Source organism: Poeciliopsis prolifica, unplaced genomic scaffold, assembly GCF_027474105.1.
Source record: "Poeciliopsis prolifica strain line A6 unplaced genomic scaffold, Auburn_PproV2 SCAFFOLD024, whole genome shotgun sequence".
Lineage (NCBI taxonomy): Eukaryota > Metazoa > Chordata > Actinopteri > Cyprinodontiformes > Poeciliidae > Poeciliopsis > Poeciliopsis prolifica.
Genome location: NW_026562399.1, coordinates 1,646,226 through 1,668,005, shown reverse-complemented (window position 1 = coordinate 1,668,005; position 21,780 = coordinate 1,646,226). Strand labels below are relative to the sequence as shown.

General features: G+C 35.9%; 1 protein-coding gene and 1 long non-coding RNA gene across 4 annotated transcripts; both read left to right on the top strand.

Annotated features, from left to right (window-relative positions):
- Positions 1-3,666: 3,666 nt before the first annotated feature.
- LOC129370678 (uncharacterized) lies at positions 3,667-8,450 on the top strand. The gene is made up of 3 exons (XR_008607080.1): positions 3,667-3,767; positions 4,559-4,676; positions 6,465-8,450. It is a non-coding gene; the product is annotated as an uncharacterized LOC129370678 (long non-coding RNA).
- Positions 8,451-8,741: 291 nt separating this feature from the next.
- slc25a14 (solute carrier family 25 member 14) lies at positions 8,742-21,624 on the top strand. Of its 3 annotated transcripts, none has more exons than XM_055046816.1 (9): positions 8,742-8,760; positions 9,379-9,483; positions 11,583-11,721; positions 12,874-12,968; positions 14,809-14,894; positions 15,174-15,269; positions 15,927-16,051; positions 16,123-16,336; positions 17,109-21,624. In XM_055046816.1, the coding sequence occupies exons 2-9, from the start codon at positions 9,420-9,422 to the stop codon at positions 17,148-17,150; spliced, it is 861 nt and encodes a 286-aa protein (XP_054902791.1). In that variant the 5' UTR covers positions 8,742-8,760; positions 9,379-9,419; the 3' UTR covers positions 17,151-21,624. The 3 variants fall into 3 exon arrangements, with proteins under 3 accessions (XP_054902791.1, XP_054902790.1, XP_054902789.1); XM_055046815.1 differs by lacking the exon at positions 8,742-8,760 and adding an exon at positions 8,761-8,849; XM_055046814.1 differs by lacking the exon at positions 8,742-8,760 and having other exon boundaries at positions 9,200-9,483.
- The last annotated feature ends 156 nt before the right edge of the window (positions 21,625-21,780 follow it).

Below are 21,780 nucleotides of genomic sequence, written 5' to 3'. Positions count from 1 at the left end.
AGAAATTGCTAAAAGAAAAAAAAAGAATGGTATCCGAGAATGTCTCCTAATGTTAATCCAGTGTTGTCGTCTGCGGACCGATCCCAAAATATCCAAATTAACTTTTTCCTAAAACACCCTTCTGCTCTCAAAGTTAATTGCAACATCTGGTTCTAGAGTTTCCCATCAATAAATGCTAGCAGGACAGAGATGGTCCTGATGTTATCAGCAGGTCTGTGTTGTGCCCTCCTCCCTCAAACACACACAGATCCCCACCAGCAGATGAAAACACACCCCTCTGCTACTTCTGTCTCTCTGACACTGAGCCTTGACCGCCTGCTTGCTGGCTCTCTGCCACAAGTGACGATATCTGTTTTTATTATGAGCTTTTAGTGTATTCACAAACGTTCATTTGAATCATTCTTGTTTTTTTTTCTGTTTTAAACTGAGCTGGTTAAATTTTATACCCTTTATGAACTAATGAAATCGGTGCAAACTGCAGTTGTGATCCTGAGGAAGAGCATGAAGCTGTGTCTGAATCCTGCTCTGCCATCTTTAAACCCATGACATCTTTTTAACTATTTATTACCTGGAGGTCTTGTGGATTTAACATATGAGACAAAACATTTTTGTCTCATATATTTCAGACAAACACCTTCCCTTGTGGATTGCATTTGAAATGTCCCTTTATTTCATATCATACTCTATAATGTGTTGTTTTACTTGAGGCTTCAGTTTTCTTGACCTGGATGTGTTGTGATCCATAAGTTTTCGTTCATGTTGGTTTTCTGATTATTTCCTTTCTTACTATTGTTTAAAAGCTCGTGCCACATTCAGTTTTTCGTTCTTGTCATTACGGTTTTGACATTCAAGTTTATTCCTTTGTGTTGAGTTTCTTATTAATTACTTATGTTTTTTACTCCAGTGGTTTTTGAATCCTTGCTGTGTTTTGTCTTCTTCCTTTTTTATGAATTAGTCTTTTTGTCTCTGTTTCTCCGTCTCTCATTTCCACACCTTTTGGTGGCCGTTTTCCCCAAAGTTTCTCAGTGTATTTGTTTATTGTGGGTTGGTCCATCCAGCTTATACCATACATTCTAATGCCACAATTGATGAAAAGATTTGAACCTCAATGTTGGTCATCCAATCATCAGTCTGCATACTGCCATCTATGACATCTACTAGTACAGTCTCTTCATAGATTGAAAATAATTGGGATGATCAAAAAAAACATCCCAGCTATAAACATTGACCAGCAGCATTTTTTCAATAAAGCTTTGTTGTTGAGATTGAAATGATTAGTTTAATCTATTTCAAATAAGAGGATAGCCTATTAGTTTGAATTTCTGAAAAGCAGAAATACATTAATACAGTTTATTTATTTATTTATCACAAGCCACATATCACTTCACATAAAAACTAAAAAATTAAAATCATAAAACTGTAACGTCAATAAAAGGATTCAGGGATGCTAGGGACTTCAACAGCCAGTAAATAACCAGGGTTCATCTCATTTGATGACATCACCAACACTGGGTTTAATTGGGGCAAATTTGTTTGACATTAACCTGTGAGGTGAGGTCTCAGCTGTTGCTATAGTGACCTGGGGGATAATAGCTGTTCAGTGACTGAAGAGGCTTCAGCACAAAATTACAAATTTCATCTTTTGCCTTTACATCAAAGCTACAGCTCAAGAGGTGTGAATTATTCTCATGAAAATTATCTAGAAGTATGAAGTAAAAAGTTGTGGTGTTGAACTACGAGCTTGGATCATCAGCTAATAGAAACATAATATATCATTATAATGATACATTTTGAATCAAAATGTAACATAACTCCTCAATTTGTTATGTTTGAGGGTCAGTAAGAACAATAGCCTTCAGCAAAAAAATATTTTTGAAAATCTCAAAAACTGACAATACACTTTTAGTATTGTCAGACTGCTGAGAATAATTTATCAAACAGCAATAAATGATCTGGATTAATGTAAAGTACAGTAAAAACACAGCCAGGAAAAGTGTGCCATGCAGATCTGAAAAAGTTAAAGTGTAACCTCTATTTGCTGTTGTTTTGGCCCCTGGCCCCTCAGGAGAGACATCTGGGATAATGGGACCATTTTCCACTAGGATTCACACACAAATAGACCCAGCTAATGATGCTTTTTGTCTGCACACATTCATTACATTATCTGACATCAGTCCTCCTCCTCCTCAAGCTTCGGCAGAGAGGTTGGTGAAAAACAAAACGCCGTAATCAGCAAAATTCTTATCAAGATGAGCTCTCATCACTGGCTGTGTGGAGATTCTAAAACTAAATGGCTTCATTTCTGTTTATATGGTTTCCAGCACAGCTCTGTGTAAACTGAATCATGAGAGTTGAGGAGATTTATTATGTTTGTTTTTTTTCTTCTTGCTGTTATGTTATTTTTTATGATTAAATCTTCAGAAAGAGAGTCATTTTTACAACATAAACATCTTAAATCATTGCTCATTTCTTTAAACCTCCCCTTTAAAGAGGCTTGCTGTAATCATTTAAAGTGGTCTTCATCAATAGCTGTCCGGGGTTCCCGGAAGTGTTTGACCTATAAATTATCCAGACCAGAAAAGGCCTCTAAACTCAAGAGATGAGCCAGTTTTATTTCTTTATATAAGAAATGTCTTTTAACCTCAGTTTTACAAGGTACAATGTTTGAAGCAGTTCTCATGTTAATTGTTTGCAATGAAGAATTATTAAATTGAATGTTTAGAAGTAGAAGCCTGCTGCGTCCCAGGTTCTCTGTTCCTACTTAAGAAAACATCCCCATAGGATGATGCTGCTACCACCATGTCCTGTGCTGTATGAGTCTGATGTGATCTCTTTTCTTTACAATGCTGTTTGTTCACTAATGTTCTAACAAACCATCAGGGTAAGTGGACTCTGTTCAGTAGTGTGAAAAAGTGTTTTTCAAAAGTGTCATGTCACATAGGGCCACGTAGGTTTGGATTTTTTCTCCAATAATAATAAACATCTTTCATTAAAACGCCTTATTAGGTGTTTGTTTGTACTGCCATCAACTAAAATTTAAATTGGCTTGATGTTCTGAAACTCTTAAGCGTGAAAAACATTTAAAAATCTGGAAATTGTGAAGAGGGCAAAAAAATGTTCACACCACTGCATTGATGCAGAAGCTGATTTTATTACAGAGCATTTGAATAAAGGAGACTTTCCATGAATTTACATCCCCATTTTTTCCATTATTATTTAAGAAAAGAAAAACAAATCTTCCAGTTCACAATTATGCCCCTCTTTGTGTATAAAAATGTGAAAAAGTTCAAGATTCCTGAATGATTTTTCTTTCATAAAGTAGGTGAATTTGAAACTCCAGTCTCATTTATTTTGGTGTTTAGAGCATCAGCTTCACTTAGTGGGTCACAACAGGCAGGACTGCTGGTCTGTGACTGTGTAGCTCAAACTGATCAAAGTGTTTTGATCAAACTTTAAAGATTTAATCGTGAAAGACTCAGAAACTCAAAGCTACGGAAGTCGCTTTGTTCCGTCACCCCTCACCATCACATCAACACACCAAAATCACTCCAGCAGACGCACATTGTGGGAATGTCATTCACCCCATGCTAGACCTTTCAGGAGCTTTTTAAAACAAAAGGATGTGTCAGCATTATTTGCCGTTGGTCCCCAGCAGAAACCCAGAGGGCTCCGGGCTTTCAGTTGGTACCAACGGTCAGCGGCTGTGACGGGTTCTGGCGGTTTCATCTGCACCTCGGATCTGGTTTCTGGAGTTCTGCTGAGCCAACGTGAGGATTCCCACTGTTTAGGAAGATCAATCTGTGAGAAATTTGTTTCTGGACAGGATTATCAAGGTGATGATGATCTTCTGCAAAAGATGGTCATCATCATCTTTTGCAGATGATGATGTTTGTGCAAAGCATTAATGCAAAGTTAGATTTTGCTTCATGTTGGAGTTGTCTTACATTTTATCATGTAGACCAGGAATCTACAACCTTTACAATCCAAAGAGCCATTTGGGCCCTTCAGCCAAATAAAGCTTGTTTAGCTTTTTTAGAAAAGGAAAACTGATCAATTTTGAGAAATACCTATGATGGGTAATGTCTTGTCATCTTTATGACTATTTCTAAGTTTTAAAGTGAAGAAAAAAGGTTTAAAATTTGTCCTTTTGCAAGCAGGAATCCTGTGATGTAGAAAAAAGATTTTCTTTCTTCAGTCTGTATTTAGTTTATTTTCAGAGACCTAAAGAAGCGGTTGTTTACCAACCCCTAACCCTAAAGCACAAAAAAGGTCAAATAGAAACAGTGCATGAAACACATGATGGGTTGTAAATCTACTCACAGCCCCTCAACATGTTTCACAATGTTTTGGGTCACAGCCACAAATTTCACAAGATGTCTGTTTGGATGGGCTTTATATTAAATATGGTGGTTTAAGTGATGTGAATGTGTTTACAATTTATTGTGTCAGAGAGCAGAAAACTTGCTAATCTGTGGAAAAGTTATATTTATCTGTAAACAGTTGGATTTAAGGATGAGACTGATTTTAAGGAATCTTGTTGCATTTATGTTTCTGCTAGGAGAGAAAATGTCTTTAAAGCGCCGACTGGTCTCCATGTTTCTGTGCTGTGTTTACTGTGTGGCCTCACTCTTCTGCCTCCATCCAAACCGCAGCAATATTGTCTCAGTGGGAGCACGGTGAGTTTGACGAATCCTTTACAGACAACTTTTGTTGAATTCACAGAGGCAATAATTGTGGCTCAAATACATCTGGAATGACGTACACAACTGACATGTTTCACACATTCACACCGCCAGGGATGCTCTTACTTCCTGTAGTGTCACCCCATCAAGGGCCATAGTGTCATAGCCAGAGTGATGACAGAATGGAAGAAGTGTCGGCTCAGCACAGTGTAGTAAATAATAAATGAAACACGCAGGTTTACCAAGTTGGCGTCTATAAACTTCAGGGAACGTCACTGCCCAGATAAGTTGAGTATAAGATGTTGTAACACTTTGCAAGTTAAACATAGATTGGTAGCTGATTTATGGAAAAGTAATAATATGATTGGTTTATAAATTTGGTTCACTTAGTATTTTAAGCCTTACACAAGTGATGATATTCCAACAATGTCATTTTTAAAATGATGTCAACATTTTTTGAAATGTTTTTATCAAAATAACAATGAAACAGACCTTCCAAATTCTTTGAATTATAATACAAATGTGTTTTTAGCTGTTTCAGATTAAGAACAGAGTTCATTAACCTTGTTTATTTTTAAATAAAGTGTGTATTTTGTACATTGCATGAAAGGTAAAAAAAAAGACAATAGGTGTTATCCATCTATCACATTTAGAGGCATACTTGGTCTTTTGAGTACAGCTGTAGTTTAGACAGAGGTTTGCATTTCATTTCTTGTTGCAGACATTTGAGCTTTGGCTGCATAGAACTTGTCTCTGCTACAGTTTCCCCATGTTGGTGAATTAAAATGACATGTTTTCTCTTGTGAAGAGGCACCTCACGATCTTATCTGTAGGAGCTTGACACATGAAGACTGCCCTGGCATGGGTTATGTGCTAGGATCAGGGACATTCATAGGTGCTACAAAGACAATGTTCCATGTTGCATTGTAAAGCTGTACAGCTTCCTGACGAGGTTAACAAATCTTATAAATTTACTAAGATGCTTAAATATGGCAGAATTTAGCATTGATGTACTATTTTTTGAATCTTCATCTGATTGTTTAATATTTGTCATTGGTTGATGTTTTGTCCTTCAGAAGGATGAAGATAATCCTTCTACATTCTCAAAATAGCCCGAGGCACATGTAGGACTTAGATGTTCCACCAGGGGGCAGAAGACAACAGTAAGATTTGATTAAGCGGGTTTTTCAACAAAATAGCAACTTGGTTAATGCGCCAGAGGTCTTGAAGAAATGTGTTGAGTTTTACAAATTTCTCTGTCCAATTTTATAGTATAGTGAGAGCTTATTAAACAATTATTAATGGTTGGTTTGGAGGTATCCATTATTTTGCCCAGCCTTCTCTACAATGAGAACATTCAAACATCATCTGATCTGGAGATTTACTAAGGATGGAGGGACCCTCTTCTACAATCAGCTAGTGTTTTTTTTTTTTTTTGAAGATGTCAAATTCATATGCTTAATGTCGGAATACTTGAATTTAGACTGAGAAACCTGACTCCTCAGGCGCTTATTTAGCTACAGTATTCAGTCAAAACCTCCAGTAAAAAAATAAATAAATTCTTTTCTAGAAAATAGAATCGAATTCTGACCCTCATTAAAGTGACAAAGTGACAGTATGCATGATTTATTGAAAGATATTAAATATGCTTTCTTTCATCTTGATAGTACATTTTAAATTTTAATTAAGAACTAAGGGCAAAATTAAGTTTGTAAAGAATGCGTCTCCATAAAGTCTTTCTTCCTACAAAACTGTCTGAAGACTGTTTCTTATTTTTTTAAGGAGTCTGTCGACGGTCTTCCAACAACTTTATCAGCGTGTCATCCGAATGCTGAGAACCACACTGTGACTTCACACCACTTCCTGTGTTCGAAAGAGTCACCCTGGATCTCCTGTGTCACTGTGACCGTGAGCGAGCATGCCTCCCAACAGAGCAAGAACAAACGAATAAAAGAAGAGAAAAGAAAAGAGGAATAATATGTGTGGTACTGCAGAGTTTGAATTGACTCATATTTGTCCGAACAGCTTTCCAAAAGCCCAGACAAGAAGATGAAAACAGATTTATTTTTCTACACTTGACAATGTATGCTTGCTCATGAGTAAAAATTGTTGGAAAGATAATTCATTTAAAATACAAAAAAATACAAAATAAATAAATAAATTCAGTTAAAATACAAAGTAAAAATGTTTTACTGGGTAGAATAACTTGTAGTGTATCAGTGTGGTTCAGGAGAGAAAAGTTCACAAATCACTTTTCTTGACGGTTTGCAGGATTACCCAGAGTAGACATTGCAGCATCCTGTGAAAATATTCATACATGTTCAGTTTTTCTATAACATTAATCACTAAGGTTTGATTTATGCAGACAAAAACCTCGTAATTTCTGGGCTTCAGGAGGACACATTCTAACTCACGTAGTTTGTGAAGAGGTTTCAGTTTTGTCAAGTTTTGATGAGTTACATTGTTATTTGATCTACTTTATTGTGATGTATAATTTTTTTGACATCTTTAATGTGTAACATACTGCGGCAGACTGGCGACCTGTCCAGGGTGAACCCCGCCTCTCGCCCGGAACGCAGCTGGAGAGACACCAGCACCTCCCGACCCCGTTAGGGAGAAGGGTGATCAGAAAATGAATGGATGGATGGAATGTGTAACATCAATTATATTTATAATTTACAGCATTTACAATTTTGTTTTTCGAGAGTCTGTTTCTAAAATACATATTTAAAAGACATGTGAAAAGGTAAAAAAAAAAAAATCCAATGAAAAGTAAAGTTACTCTTGAAGTGGGATGTTTGGATGAGAACTGAACCCAAACTTCGGGCCTCTAAGTTATTTTTCTTTTAAATCTAAAGTAATTATTTTTTTCAACATTATACCAAAAACCAGCAGATATTATGTCAGTAGGTTTGAGATAATAGACAAAATTTATCATGTGAAACTAATTCAGTGGGTCAGAAAGACAAGATCTACAATGGTGATGAAGACATTATTACTAATAAGAAGGATTATCTGTAAGTTACAAAGAAAGGCTATAAGAAAGTCAGAAGAAAGTAAATCAAGGCTGATAAAAAAAAGGCTAACCGACACAAATTTAGATGGTTCACAGTGTTTAAACATGACCTCCATCACTGTTACGATCTCATCTGTTGGCTGCTTATAGGAGCTTATAGCAGCTAACAGATGAGCAACAGGTCCCTGAAACACTTTTCCATTTTGTGCTACAAAATCTAAACAGCAGTTACATGGTTGAGTGAAATAATAACCAACATCAGTTTCAATGGGCAGCAGTGCCTTTCCTAAGATGCGGATTTTGTAGTAGCACTCCAGACTGAACGGTATTTTTTATTCCATATAGACTAATTACAGCCGTTAAGTAAAAACAGCTATTCAGTGAGTTTGACATTGTATTAAGAGAAGAGCTGAATTCTGTTTTTGTTAGATTTGTGATTTTGCAAAGAAGTGTGAAAATATAAGATGGCGGATCATTTCAAGGTGTTTATCTGAATGTCATTTTAGGAAGCAAAATCTTGGGAAAAACATGTTGTAGTGATGTAAATTTTAACACACTTGTATAGAAGGAGTGAATGGAAATGATTATAAATTGCAAAGTAAATAAATAAATTAAACAGACTTTTCTATGTAAGAAATGAGTCCACTGCTGATGAGATAATAGCAAAATAGTGCTGTGTCTGTGTTCCAAATAAATGTAGTAGACTGCTGTTTATGTCACTGATTTCATAAAATACAAACTGTCAACTTGAACTGGTGGTCACTGTTATTTTAGCTTTGTTTCACTCAAGGTTTCAATACTGTTAGATTTTCACTACCTAGGAAAATACACCTCGACGGACAGTAGTGAGAACCTGTGCGCCTATGGTGCGCCTCACTTTTCCTTCCTTTATTTAACCAGGAAAATGCTGTTTTGCTGTAGTCTTGACTCAGTTCCTGTTTTTCGGGGGAAAAGATTTTATTTTGAAAGTATAAACGGAAGTTGAGCATCAGTCATTTGGACCTTTACACTTGCTCAAATGGGTAGCTAACAGTAGATGAGAACTTTCCTGCTTATACTATGGTAAAGTCACTGCACAGGACTGTATTGGGCTATGGGAAACAAAGACAAATAGTCCCGTGGTTTGGGGATTTTTTTTCCCGACGCAACAGGTAGGGGACATTTTGGCTCAAAGTACTGCCTAACTGCCAGCCGGTAACCTCGAAGTGTTAGCTGAATGACCGTTAGTAACAGCCATCTGCTTAAGCTTCAGGGAGCCGGAAACCTTCTATGTAATAAATATACTTCAGAAACACTATTTCATTTTATTTAAATTTTATTCGAAGACCTAAAAGTGTAAGCAATCTGAAACTTCAGTTGTGTTTTATGTTATTATTGAATAACTTCGCTCGTGACGCTTGCTGTCACTCAACTGACTCGGTGATGGTGTAATCAAACAGCCAATAGAATCGCTGAACCGCTTGACTGCTTTAACTCTCAGCCAATAGGAACGCGACCCAAAGATAAGAGACTCCCCAGACGGTATTCGCTGTCTCTTTCCGGCGCAGTATGCTGGGATGCTGATGCTGAGGAACCTTGTTGATCTGTAGCATCACCAGAGCTCAATGTTTGTCGACATGCTGTGCTGTCAGAGGCTGCAGCATTGCGTTGACCTCTGTCTGGGCCTTTTTTTGTTTTTAGCCGGGTTGCAGCAGGTGGAAGCGGCCGCCGCCGACACAGAGATGGTCAACTTAAACTGGAAGCCATTCATCTACGGAGGAATAGCCTCGATTGTCGCAGAATTCGGTACTTGATGCACCAATACACACAGACACTCGCTTCAGTCTATTTTAATGTAAATACAAAGGGCAGTAACTACTAATTTGTTTCAGATGTATGTATAAATTGTTACCAGCACCTGAAATTTGATGAGAAATTGTGCAGCAGCACCTGCAGAGTGATGATGACTCTGGTTTCAGAGGGAAGCTGATGGATTCTGGTAAATAGATTTAAAGGCCATCCAACATAAACCTAAAAAATAAGTCTGGAATAGATAATGTGCACAGTTCACAAAGTCAAAGATACAGCAGAATGGCAGTTAGCCTCAATTTGCATCTTCCATGTGATATCAGCAGGTTTTAGTCAGAGCTAGCCTCTAGCTAAACCGGAAAATTATTCCTGTACAAATATACAGCTCTGGAAAAATATAAGAGACCACTTAATATGGTCAGTTTCTCTGATTTTACTCTTAATAGGTATATGTTTGAGTAAAATGAACATTGTTCTTATATTCTATGGACTTCTGACAACATGTCTCTGAAATTCCAAGCAAAAATTAAATATTTGCAGAAAATGAGAAATGGTCAAAATAACAAAAAAGATGCGGTGCTTTCAGACCTCAAATAATGCAAAGAAAAGATGTTCAGACTCATTTAGAAATAACAATACTAATGTTTTAACTCAGGAAGAGCTAAGAAATTTGTTTTTGGTGGAAGAACCATGAGGTTTTAAATGGGGTTTAGTATGTTTTTCCAGAGCTGTATATGTATAAAATCCTATGACTGATTATTTCAATAACATAAATATTTATAAAAGTTGTGAAAGGTTCAAGTATTAGACTGGAAATTAATGTTGTGTATAATTAATATCAGAATATACAAGGCCTGCAAAAGTATCCATGCTTCTTGAGGTTTTCTACATTGAAACCACACATTTTAATGCTATTCAAAACTGTGTTGGATTGCAAAATTTGCAAAATTTCGTATCATAACAACATATTGTTATGATACGAAAGTAAACAATATCTTGTTATGATACGAAATTGTTTGTAACTGCTTTTACACTGATATCAATACATTAAATCCAGTGCAACTAAAGACCTTCAGCAGTGACATAATTAAGTGACATAATTAATACACCATTCTACTAGTGAAAAATCATTCAGAAGAAGCTGATCAGAGTACATGGGAAGATGTATTAGTCTGAATAAAAAAACAACCTGCTAAATGAAGATAGAATGGACCAATCAAAGTTTTACCAAAATCCAATTGAAATTTCCATGAAAATTTCAATTGGAAATTGAAAAAAATATATATTTCCAATTGATGTAACCGCTTCTAAACCATTTATAAAGAAGTGGTCACATGTTTTACAGTCATCTGAAGTCATCTCGGTGGTTTCCAGGCAGCCAACAATTGCCTCTAATAAGCTAATATATGGAAGTTGGTCCACATGGGAGGGCGAGCTCACAAAGAGATAGTGTTTTTATTTTTACAGCAAACAATGTACGAATGGGAGGAGACAATGGGCCCCCATCCCAACTGCCACGAGACGAAATGTCCACTGAGAGTCCAAGTTGGGATCAGAACTGATAAATGGGTCTGATGCTAACCTTACTTTACACTCAAAAACAGCCCAACGCCACATCATTGTATCTGAAGACCACATTCAGATACAATAGCAAAACAAAAATCAGGTAATGGACGGTAAAAGAAAAGAAACAAAAGGTGGCCAATTAGGGGAAATCTATCTTTTTAAAAACAATAAAACAATAGGACATTAAGAGAAAGGCATAGCATATGGTTTTGCTGAAACACTGGAAGGACATGGGGGAACAGGCCTGGGTTTGTTGTGATGAAACTCAGCCCTTCAATTTACAGAAACTGATGGGCTGACTGAGGTAAAGCTATTTTTACAAAGAAGATTGAACAAAATCCTAGAACCCAGACTTTACAGCTTGAACTGCAGCTGACATGGTTCTGTAAAAGTATTTGCACTGGGCCATAATTTTATCAATTTTCCTTGTACTTTGTATTGGACTGTCGCATAAAATCCCAATAAAGATTTGGGGCTAACATCCCTCTCAAAATTCATTGTCATTTTAATCTGTTATTTTCCATCTTCAGGAACATTTCCGGTGGACCTGGCTAAGACCCGGCTACAGGTCCAGGGTCAGTGCCAGTACTCAGAGGTGCGCTACAAGGGCATGTTCCATGCTTTTCTCAGGATCAGCAAGGAGGAGGGAATCCTGGCGCTCTACTCTGGGTATGCCTTCGTGTCTTGCTCATACTTTGTTCTTGATTTTTACTTTCCTCTTTTATTTTCTGGTTAAGAATAATCTACTTCAAATAAGCAGATAGCTCACAATTTATTTTTGGAATATATTAGATTCAGTTACGGATAACACCAAATGTTTCTTTACGTTTTTGCTAAATTACATAGAAAATTAGAGACCTTACATGTTCTATCACATCTCTCAGTCGCTCATTAACTTTAAAGATGTTATTTTGTTGTTTTTAAATGAAGATTTTATAATCATTGGTAGTTTATTATCACTGCTCTTTATAGCTAGTTAACCGACACTGATTTGTCTCTGAGTCTTCTGCTATTCAGTGATGTTTCAGGAGATTTTTCCTACTAGAAGCAGTAAAACAGATTTGTTATCTATAACACAAACCAGATATGGCAGTTTTGCAGGGTCTTCAGTACAAGCAGCAGTAGTAGCAAAAGTGAAGGAATTACAAAATTTTTCCCATTTATGCATCAAACGTATACTCCTGATATTTGGGCTTTTTTCCAAACTTAGACAAGGAGCTACTGATATATTTTTCTGAAAAAGGTGGGAGTTCTTAGTGTTGGTGCATTAGTATTAGGAATACCAATCCAATTTTCTAGTATTTCACCTGCAAAACATGGAAAGAAGAATTAAAATTTCCGTTTCCGGGTGATTGATTGTTGCATCTCTAACATTGGCCTCCAAGACTCCTAAAACAAAGTAAAAACAGCTCCAACTGCTTTTCTGGAAGAGATTTTCGTTATTGATGTGAATAATTTCAATCTGACCCTACTAGAAACTTGCCCTCTGCCAATAAAACATCAACTACCGTTGTCTGGTTCGTTGTCTGGTTCGTTGTCTGGTTGAATTATTGTTTTGTTGAATCCAGTCATCAGATATTAGTTAAATTTCTTCCAGAGTTTTAGTCTTGCTTTCAAGATTTGTTGATATTTCTTACTTTGACTTTGTAGTCATGATGTTACAATGTATTTACACCATACTAGTTCAGTTTAGGGTTCATTGGTCCACTTTTCAACCCAAACTTTTCACTTAGACCCACTTGTTTCACTCCTTGTGCTTGCATATAAAATGATTAAATTGTCGACTTCAACTGACTAATTTTATTTTACCACTCTGCACAGGATTTCCCCGGCTCTTCTGAGACAAGCTTCCTACGGTACAATCAAAATAGGAACGTACAACTCTCTAAAGAGGATGTTTGTCACTCACCCAGAAGGTACGAGTTTGTATATATTTTTTTCTAAGTATGCATTCTTTCCTCTTTTAGTTGGATGAGCTATTTGTTTGAAATCATTTCCATAGGAAACGGTTGGATTTCAAAGCTATGAATTGTTTATACAGTTTTGCAGACACACAGCTAGACTAAAATAGCATTAATTGTGCTTTGTTCTTAACCAAATCTTTTTGTTTTAGGTGTAAAGACTTTCATTCATAGAAGAAAAATCAAACAAGTTTCACTTCACTTTTTTATGCCTTATTTAAATCTTATGTTGGGATCTGATTGGTGTTATTTACACGCCTGCTTAATAGATTTATTCTCACAGCAGCAATGCAGTCAACTTCATTTAAACAAAGAATGAGGAGAACTCCTTAAAACTTTCCTTTATTATTATTTTAAGCAGAGTCAGTATAACAACCCGACTACAGTAATTCGCAAGCTACATAAGAGGGAGCAAGTTTCAGGAAAATTGATTTTGATGAAATGTTTTACAAAAGAAGAAATTTACTAATAATTAGAGGTCAGATTTCCTCTGACTGTGTCTGATACCAAAGATAAATATGATAAAATGTAACAGAATTATATATTTATGTTAAAGACAGGGATTATGTTTGTGAGTTTTAGAAGAAAAATATGACTGATATATATTTTTTTAAAATACAAGTATTTTGAGGGTTTGATAAAGAGATTGAAGTACTTGAGTGATTGCTTTGTCTCTAGTATGTACATAAAATGACTGGTTGACATTCAAATTACATTTAGCCTCACTTGTGTGTAGATAAGCGGCGCCATGATGTTTTTCAGACTGTCAGGATGTTTATGACTGCTCTTTGGGTTTTTTCCCCCTCTCATTATATGACTTTTTCCTACTCACTGGTTCCTGCTTTATCTGCCACTGCTACCTGTCGTTGCCAACAACATTCTCTTCTCCCCAGAGTCTCTGCCATCATTGACTGCAGTGCAGTTTCTGAGTAAAGTTCAGAAACTGCAGAGCTACATATATTTCAGCTCCAATCACTTATTTTAAATTTAATTTGCACTCAATTCACTTTTTATTTTTATTTTAATTATGATTTTCCTCAATCTGAAGCAAGAAGGGAAGACTGAAGGCCTGTACTCATTTTATTGAGTATAATTCTGAAAAACTGTATTTTTTTCACTAGAAAGCTCTTTGGTAAATGTACTGTTATACTTAACTTAAGCAGCCTTGAACTAGAATTAGACCTTAAATTCTCACTATTGGTGTTATGTCTAAAGATTTGTTATTCAGAATATTGTGGCCAATTTCCACACTCTGATTTTTGTGCAACTGCTTTAAGCATCTGTTTTTAGTTCATCCAGATTATATTTAGAACAAATGAGAAGTCATAATTTGTAAAACCAGCTTTCAAAAGGTCATTACCTGGCAATTTATTTGTATTTGGCGTAAATTAGAAATGAGTCGCAGCACTCTCTCTCGAACAAGGTTTCTCCATTTTAAAACGAGGACAAAATAACAATGGAGATTTTAAACAGTATTTATTAGGAGTTTATACTTGCAACTGGTGCAGCTGACCTTTATAAAACAGTTAATATGTTTCTTTACATTTAATTTTAAACGTCCAAACATTTGGGTGTGACGTTCGCATATTTCCATGTAAAACCTTTGTTGATTTGAGATAAGATTCAGATGTGAAAGTAACAAGTCTTTATACTTGGATCTGGTTATGTTTTGTGAATAAAAACCTTTTTTCCTAAACAAACAGAATCAGAATCATCAAGTCAGACTTTTAAAACATGGAAATTTCCATTATGACTTAACATCTGTGGTGACTTCTGACTGTGCTTCGGCTCACAGATGAGACATTGATCATCAACATCTTCTGTGGGGTCGTATCCGGGGTGATGTCCTCCATGCTGGCCAACCCCACTGATGTCCTCAAGGTGAATGCTAATGGTAACATTAGTCTGATGGGTCTGTTTGCCGACACATAAAAGCACCTTTGCTGGTATATTGGCATGGAAACGGGTCGGTGTTCTTCCAGGGATGTTACACTCAGGCAGATGACGTCAGAATGACGTCACTAATAAGAAAAAACTCAACATTTCTCATTAAGTCAGTAGCTGACTGTAGCAGTGGTAGACATATAAACCAGTTCCTTAACATACATTTGTGAGAATCTTGAAAAAAATTGTAACTTTCCATAATTGTTTTCATTCCAGATAAGAATGCAAGCGCAGGGCAGCCTGCTGCAGGGCAGCATGATGTCCAACTTCATCAACATCTACCAGAATGAGGGCACCAGAGGGCTGTGGAGGGTGGGTTCTTTCTGGATGCTTCTCTGACCATTATGTTTGGAATAATGGTGCTGTGGAACTATTTATTGGGTTCAGGGATGACTGGCTTCAGAGGCAAGGTCATTATAATTAAATAAAACTCATGAAATAACCAGAACTGAAATTGAGAAAACATTTTTGTGAACTGAAATAAATAAAAACGGTAATTAAAGGGGACGAACTACAACCAACTGGAACTACGTCATGTTTTTTTTTTTTTAAATAAAACATACTAAAATTAGAATATGAAATTTTTTGTTTTCATGTTTATCAATATATTTATTAGCCTTTCAAACTAAGATGTCTGTTGGGAAATTCTGGTTCTCCATACTCTGCTGGCAGCACTCATACTAGTCTGCAAAATGGCAACAGCTACTTTGAAGTTTGCGGTTTTAACAAGACTAAAAAAAAGAACTGGAAGAGGTATGAATACTTTTGAAAGACATGATCAACTCAGAAATCTATAGCCATGTCCAGTCTAAACCAGGCCTAAAGATGAGGACAAAAATATCTTACTTGCTTAATTTTTGTCTTTCTGTTATAGAAATATTTTTGGAAAATATTGACAAACTCCTATGCAGTATACTCAGTTGTTCTGTGATGAAGCCAAAGTCAGACTTTGCTCTTCTTCATTTTCAGGGTGTTATCCCCACTGCCCAGCGGGCGGCCATTGTGGTTGGAGTGGAACTTCCTTTCTATGACGTCACAAAGAAGCACCTCCTTCACTCTGGCCTTGTCGGAGATACCATCCTGACACATTTCATGTCAGTCTCTTCTTAATAGCAAATTTCTCTTGGTTTTTGTGTAATAATCACTTTCAACCTGTTTTCCACAGGTCCAGTTTTACTTGTGGCCTGGCCGGGGCCATCGCCTCCAACCCTGTGGATGTAATTCGGACTCGCATGATGAACCAGCGGGTTGTGTCTGGAAGTCCCATGTACAAAGGAACGCTGGATGGAGTGATGCAGACTTGGAGTAACGAGGGATTCTTTGCTCTTTATAAGGGATTCTGGCCAAACTGGCTGCGACTGGGGCCTTGGAATATCATTGTATCCTTTAAAAGCACACAGAAAAACCTATTTCAGTGAAGAAACAATAAAACAATAGACCAGTCTTACTCAAACTGGTCCCCAGACTACTGGCAGTCCACAGGCTCCCCCTGGTGGTCCGCGAGGTGATGCACGCAAACGACCGTTTACTTGCAGTGAGGTTAGCTCAAAGTGCGACACTACAGCTAGCTTTCCAAAGGGTTGTGTTTAAAAATAATAATGAAAAACTTAAAATGGAAAGATGGAAAGAAAATAACTCCAGGACTACTTAGAGAAAACCAAGTCATAGCTGCTGAGTGTTGATGTGCCGTCCACTAGCTATTGGACATTCCTTTGAATGTCTCTTTGTGGTGAGCGGGAGGATCCGTCTCTGTTAGTCCGAACTGTTCTTTGTTTTTTATGACTTTGCTTGCTTATGATGCTCTGCTTACACATCTATGGCTATTGCTATTTTTATTTAGTTAAAAATAATTAAATACAATTGACAGAAATGGGTGGATTATTTTATATTTAATGGTGCAGAAAATATTTTTTTGTTTCTGCCAAAGCAACTCAAGTCTATTTTTCTTTAATTGTGCTTCTAAGTCACAAATAGCCCTAAACGTTACTAATGCACAGAACACTTAGTAGTAAAGAACAACTTCTTTTTTATTTCCATGTGTTTGAATCTTCTATTTGCTAGTAAAATGAAAGGTGAATTGTCGTTATCTTGACTCCCAGTAAGCTTCTCCTTCATGCAAACTCCTGAACTTTTCCTTAGCAACCGATCCAGTTCTTCATCACGTTCGAGCAGCTGAAGACACTCCCATTTTAACGAGGGCCGCACGTGGGACTGCGCTGTTCTGCTGGACATTCCCAGAGATAAGTGGAGTTTGAACAGAGCAGCAGCCAGGAGTTCATGTGCACCAGCAAGCCCCGACTCTCTGTAAATAAGACAGAACCTCACACCGCACTTGTGTAAATACTTTTTTATCGTCACCGTTTTTGTTTCTGTGCCATTTTAATTCCACGCCGTCACGTTGGACACTCCTCAGGCAGCTAAGTGTGTGGAGAGCTGGCAAAGAAGGGAGATTCAATCAAATAGGTCACTCGAGTCACAAACTAATAAAAAAAATATATATATATATTGTGATCCTCATCATGCACTCAGGTTTTCTGCAGGTTTGTGTGTTTATCTACTGAACTGACTGCTCCTTTATTTGTCCAACATCATAAGATGAGTCGAACACTGGGACGTCTGATCTGACTGCACGTAGCTTCGCGTGGCGGCACAGGCATAATGAAAAGATTCTTTTTAAAGCCACCATTCTGTATGCTTCACAGAAAAACTGAACAAATGACAGGCTAACTGTTACAGCTTGGAGGTAAAACAGATGTCCTGACTGAAAGGAAGTAATAACAAACATGAAAACATCTGTTTTTATGTGAAAAGAGTTAGAAAATTCATCTATAGGAAGATTTTGGAAAATAAAATATGCTGTTAAAATCCCAACTGAACCAAAGTCTCCAAAGAGAAAAGAAGTGACACCTTTGCATTCTTATTTATATTTATACTTTATTGTACAAAGCTGCTAATTTTAATGAAGTTTTTTTCTTATTTTGCCTCAGAATGATGTATTCCTTTGAATTTGTTCACCTCTGTTCTGAGACAGCAATAGGGAACTGGTTGATCATTTCTGTCCTGATAGGGTAAATAATGTGTAAATGTTTGAACAGTCTTATTCACCTGTTAAAGGTGGATGTACTTCCTGTAAATCAGCTGTACATTCAGTTTTTTACTTTGTCTCTAACTGTGATTATTTTAGGCGCTGTTACATTTCTCTGCAGCTGCTCCATTGCAAGACATCCAAATAAGACTCTGGGAGCTCTGCATGCATTAAGAAAACCAAATTTAATTTTAAACTATCTTATATTTAATGTGTTGCATAGGTCTAAAGACACACCTAAATATTCACACTCCGCATCACCAAACATGTTTAGTCAAATGTTATTTTATGTTTCTTTTAAAAGCTAAAGATGTGGATTTTACTTGAATATGAGTTAGATTTAAAGCTGAGTGTTTTGTGTTTAGAAATCTTCTTGGATTTGTGGACATGTTAACTTATTTGCTTTTTGATTTTTGAAAATATAAAATGTCTTTCAGTTGTTTCTGTTCCGGCAGAGGCTGATAACCCACAAAAAAAGTTTTTAAAAAGTTTCAAAACCACAAAAATGTCTGCGCTGTTCATATTGTTTTAATGGAAATAAACACCTGAGTCACATATCCTCTGCATTTATGAAGGAAACAGTGACTGTTTTCTGGATTCTGTCCTTTGATATACATTTTTCTTTAATCCTCTCTGTCATTTAATAATTAAGATCCCACTGCTACTAGTTTGGTTTGACTTTCCTAGAGAAACGTTTTCACGCTCTTTGTTGAGTCGACAGAAAATTAATCATCCAGGAAAATGACGTCAATATCAGCAGCTCATTATTTTAACTCTAAATTTATTACTTTTTTTTTTTAAAGAAATCTAAATTACAAATCCAAAAGGAAAATGTTCAATTATATCTAAACATATTTAAGGCTTGTTTTAAAAAATAATTACTTTTTGATAAATTCATGCCTTTTTGATTGTTCTTTTTTTTGTCCTGAAAACCGATTTGGAATAATTTTTTATGTACCACTCATAGTCCACTGTGAGGAAATACAGTCATGTGACTCTAGTATATAGGCTCTACCAGCAAATGAACATTTTAATTTTCTTTGATCAGACGTCAGCAGACAACTAGCATTAATGAGAATCAGGACTAAATTAAATAGAAATAGGGCAGAACTCTTCAATTGTTCTTAAAAAAAAGAAATAAAAAAAATTTTAAACTGCTCGTCTCCACAATCAAAAACTACTAAGAACAAACAAACTTGTTTGTGATCATTCATAGTTATAATGTGGAAGTAGTATTCTGTATGTCAACTCCTGGGTACAAACTGGAGAAAAAATAAGTCAAGTGATTGGAATTAAGATTTCTAGATTTTTCTCTAATCTAAATATTGATAGAGATTGATAATATTTCAGGATCAAAGTTCAAATCACATTAAAAAGAAAAAAACAAAAATAATAAAATGAGAGAAAAGAAAGTACATAAAAAAGGTCCCTAACTTATCAGGAGGCAGTCATCAATGTCTCCAAAGTACAGCTGTGTAACTTACTGCATTATGATATGCAATACGATCTATTTTCAAAAATTTCAAACCCCTTCAATACAGTCTCATAAGAATATTTCTAATAGGACTTTGGTCAATTTCAAAGATCCTACAGCATCTGTTTCAGTTTAAAAGTTTACAGAAAAAATTCTGCTGTGAGCTTGTAGGTTTTTGTTGACGTAAGCTAAAGTTTGAAACATGTTTTTCCCTCATGTTCTTCTGAAAGTTCTCCAATTTCAACACATTGTATCCCTTTCTTAATCAGTTAATGCCTTTAATCATCACTCTTATCATCAGCTTGAAAAGTTGCTGAATGTTTGCTGCTGTGGCAATGCATTGATTGAAGGAGGAGTGTTGTGATTGGTTGTTTGGTTGCAAGAAAACTGAAAATGAAGAGAACTTTTTTTAACAGTTCAGATTACGAGAAATGTTGGGTTCAACTTTGGCAACATTTTGATTTACACAAAAACAAAGAATCACATAAAGTCACTTTGTTCTGTGCTTAAAACAAACAAGCCAGATGTTAAAAAGGTTCTCATCACCAAGTTTTAGAACTCATTGGGAAGGTTTTTTTGTTTCTGATTGGAGTTCGGGCCAAAAACTTGTTTTTGTCAACATTTAGCAATTAGTCCAAATCTGTATATTCCGAAAAGCATTAAGAAAATCATTCATTATGTCTTTTGGAATGGGAAAACGGATTCATCTCATTAAAGTAATCGGTTCTTCCATCACTGCATGTAGCTGTTAGCTCATTTGCACAATGTTGAGAATGTCAATGAAAACTATTTTGATGTCTGACTGAAAAGGAGTTGGTTCTCTGTCATAATTATCTTTATGAAAATATTTTACTGGGGAAAAAAGTTGAATTATCTTTCAATAACTGTTTTTGGTCAAATTTAATGTTGTTTGAAGAGACTGTTCCTTTAACATGCACAAAACAGCTGTGAAACAAACAAGTCTAAATCTTCTGAAAGTTTGTTTCTAAAATCACCATTCAGAATTTGATCTTGAGTATATTTTTGTCTTTTTATTTGGACACCAAGACATCATTTACATTGTGTTGGCCATGGTAACACATTTATCTGTTCAGCTATTATTAGTCTTTATTCAAATTTTCCAATAAGCAAGAAAAAATGGATCATTCTTTGTGTAAAGTTCTAATTAATAGGGGGGTTTGGGTGTTATTCCATATTTTTAAAAGCTGGCGTGGTCTTGATGTTCAGTCTGTGGCATGCTTTTTGGTACCATCAAAAGTTGGATATTCCAGCAGCTGAACTTGTGCAATAACAATTGTTTACATTCAGATGCTGTATTTGATACAAAATGGAAAAGTCCCATTCTTTGGCAATATTCTGCATGGGGAATGATGTTGTGATTTTACGGTCAGTAGTTGAACACTTCTCTGATTGAACAAACTTGCACTAATCAGAAAATACTCTGTGAAGTTTTAATTCTAATGGACGGGCTTTATCACATCTCAGTGAAGGATGGATATTTTCTCTAAATATCTAGCTGCTGTGTCGAAGTGTTATCCTTGCATTTAAACTTGACCACTAGAGGTCCTCCAAGGCTCTCTTGTCCTGAATTTATCTTGATGAAAGATTTGGCTGTTTCAAGATCCTGAAAAAGTTAAAAAGTTAAACTTTATATATTATTTGGAGGAAGTTGCAGCTTTTCATCAGTCTTGAATGTTTCTGTTTATTATGCACTGGAATATTTTTCTCTCTGTAAATACTTGAAATTTGCTATCTGCTGTGTGAAGCCTAATAAGGGCCTATTGTGTGGGGATAGCTGCATACATGCTTTGTTTTTGTTCTTAATAAACTGGTTAAGTAGCTGTGAATTCACTTTTTTATGGAAATTTGTGGAGCATATATTTTTTGTTAAAGTTCGATTTTGGCAGATTTGGGGGAATATTTTTCAAATATAAATGTCCAATTTCTCTTCTGACTTGTGTCTCCTTTCCTATGGGATATTTTTTTATGTTAATATTATTACATTGAGCTATTTGCAAATACATATACTTATTTGTTATTGCATTTAAGGACATTTCATATTTGCAATGAGTTAAAAATTTGCAAATCAATAAATCAATCTGAAAGGAGGCCTGTGTTTCTTCTGTGAATCTGCTAATGCATTTTCTTTCAAATGTTCAAATTATTTAACAGTGAAGGTGGTAAATCAATAAATCAGCCTGCTTGGAAAAAAAAAGATACAAATATTTCACTGCCAATGATTATTTTCTTGTATCATTGTTTTC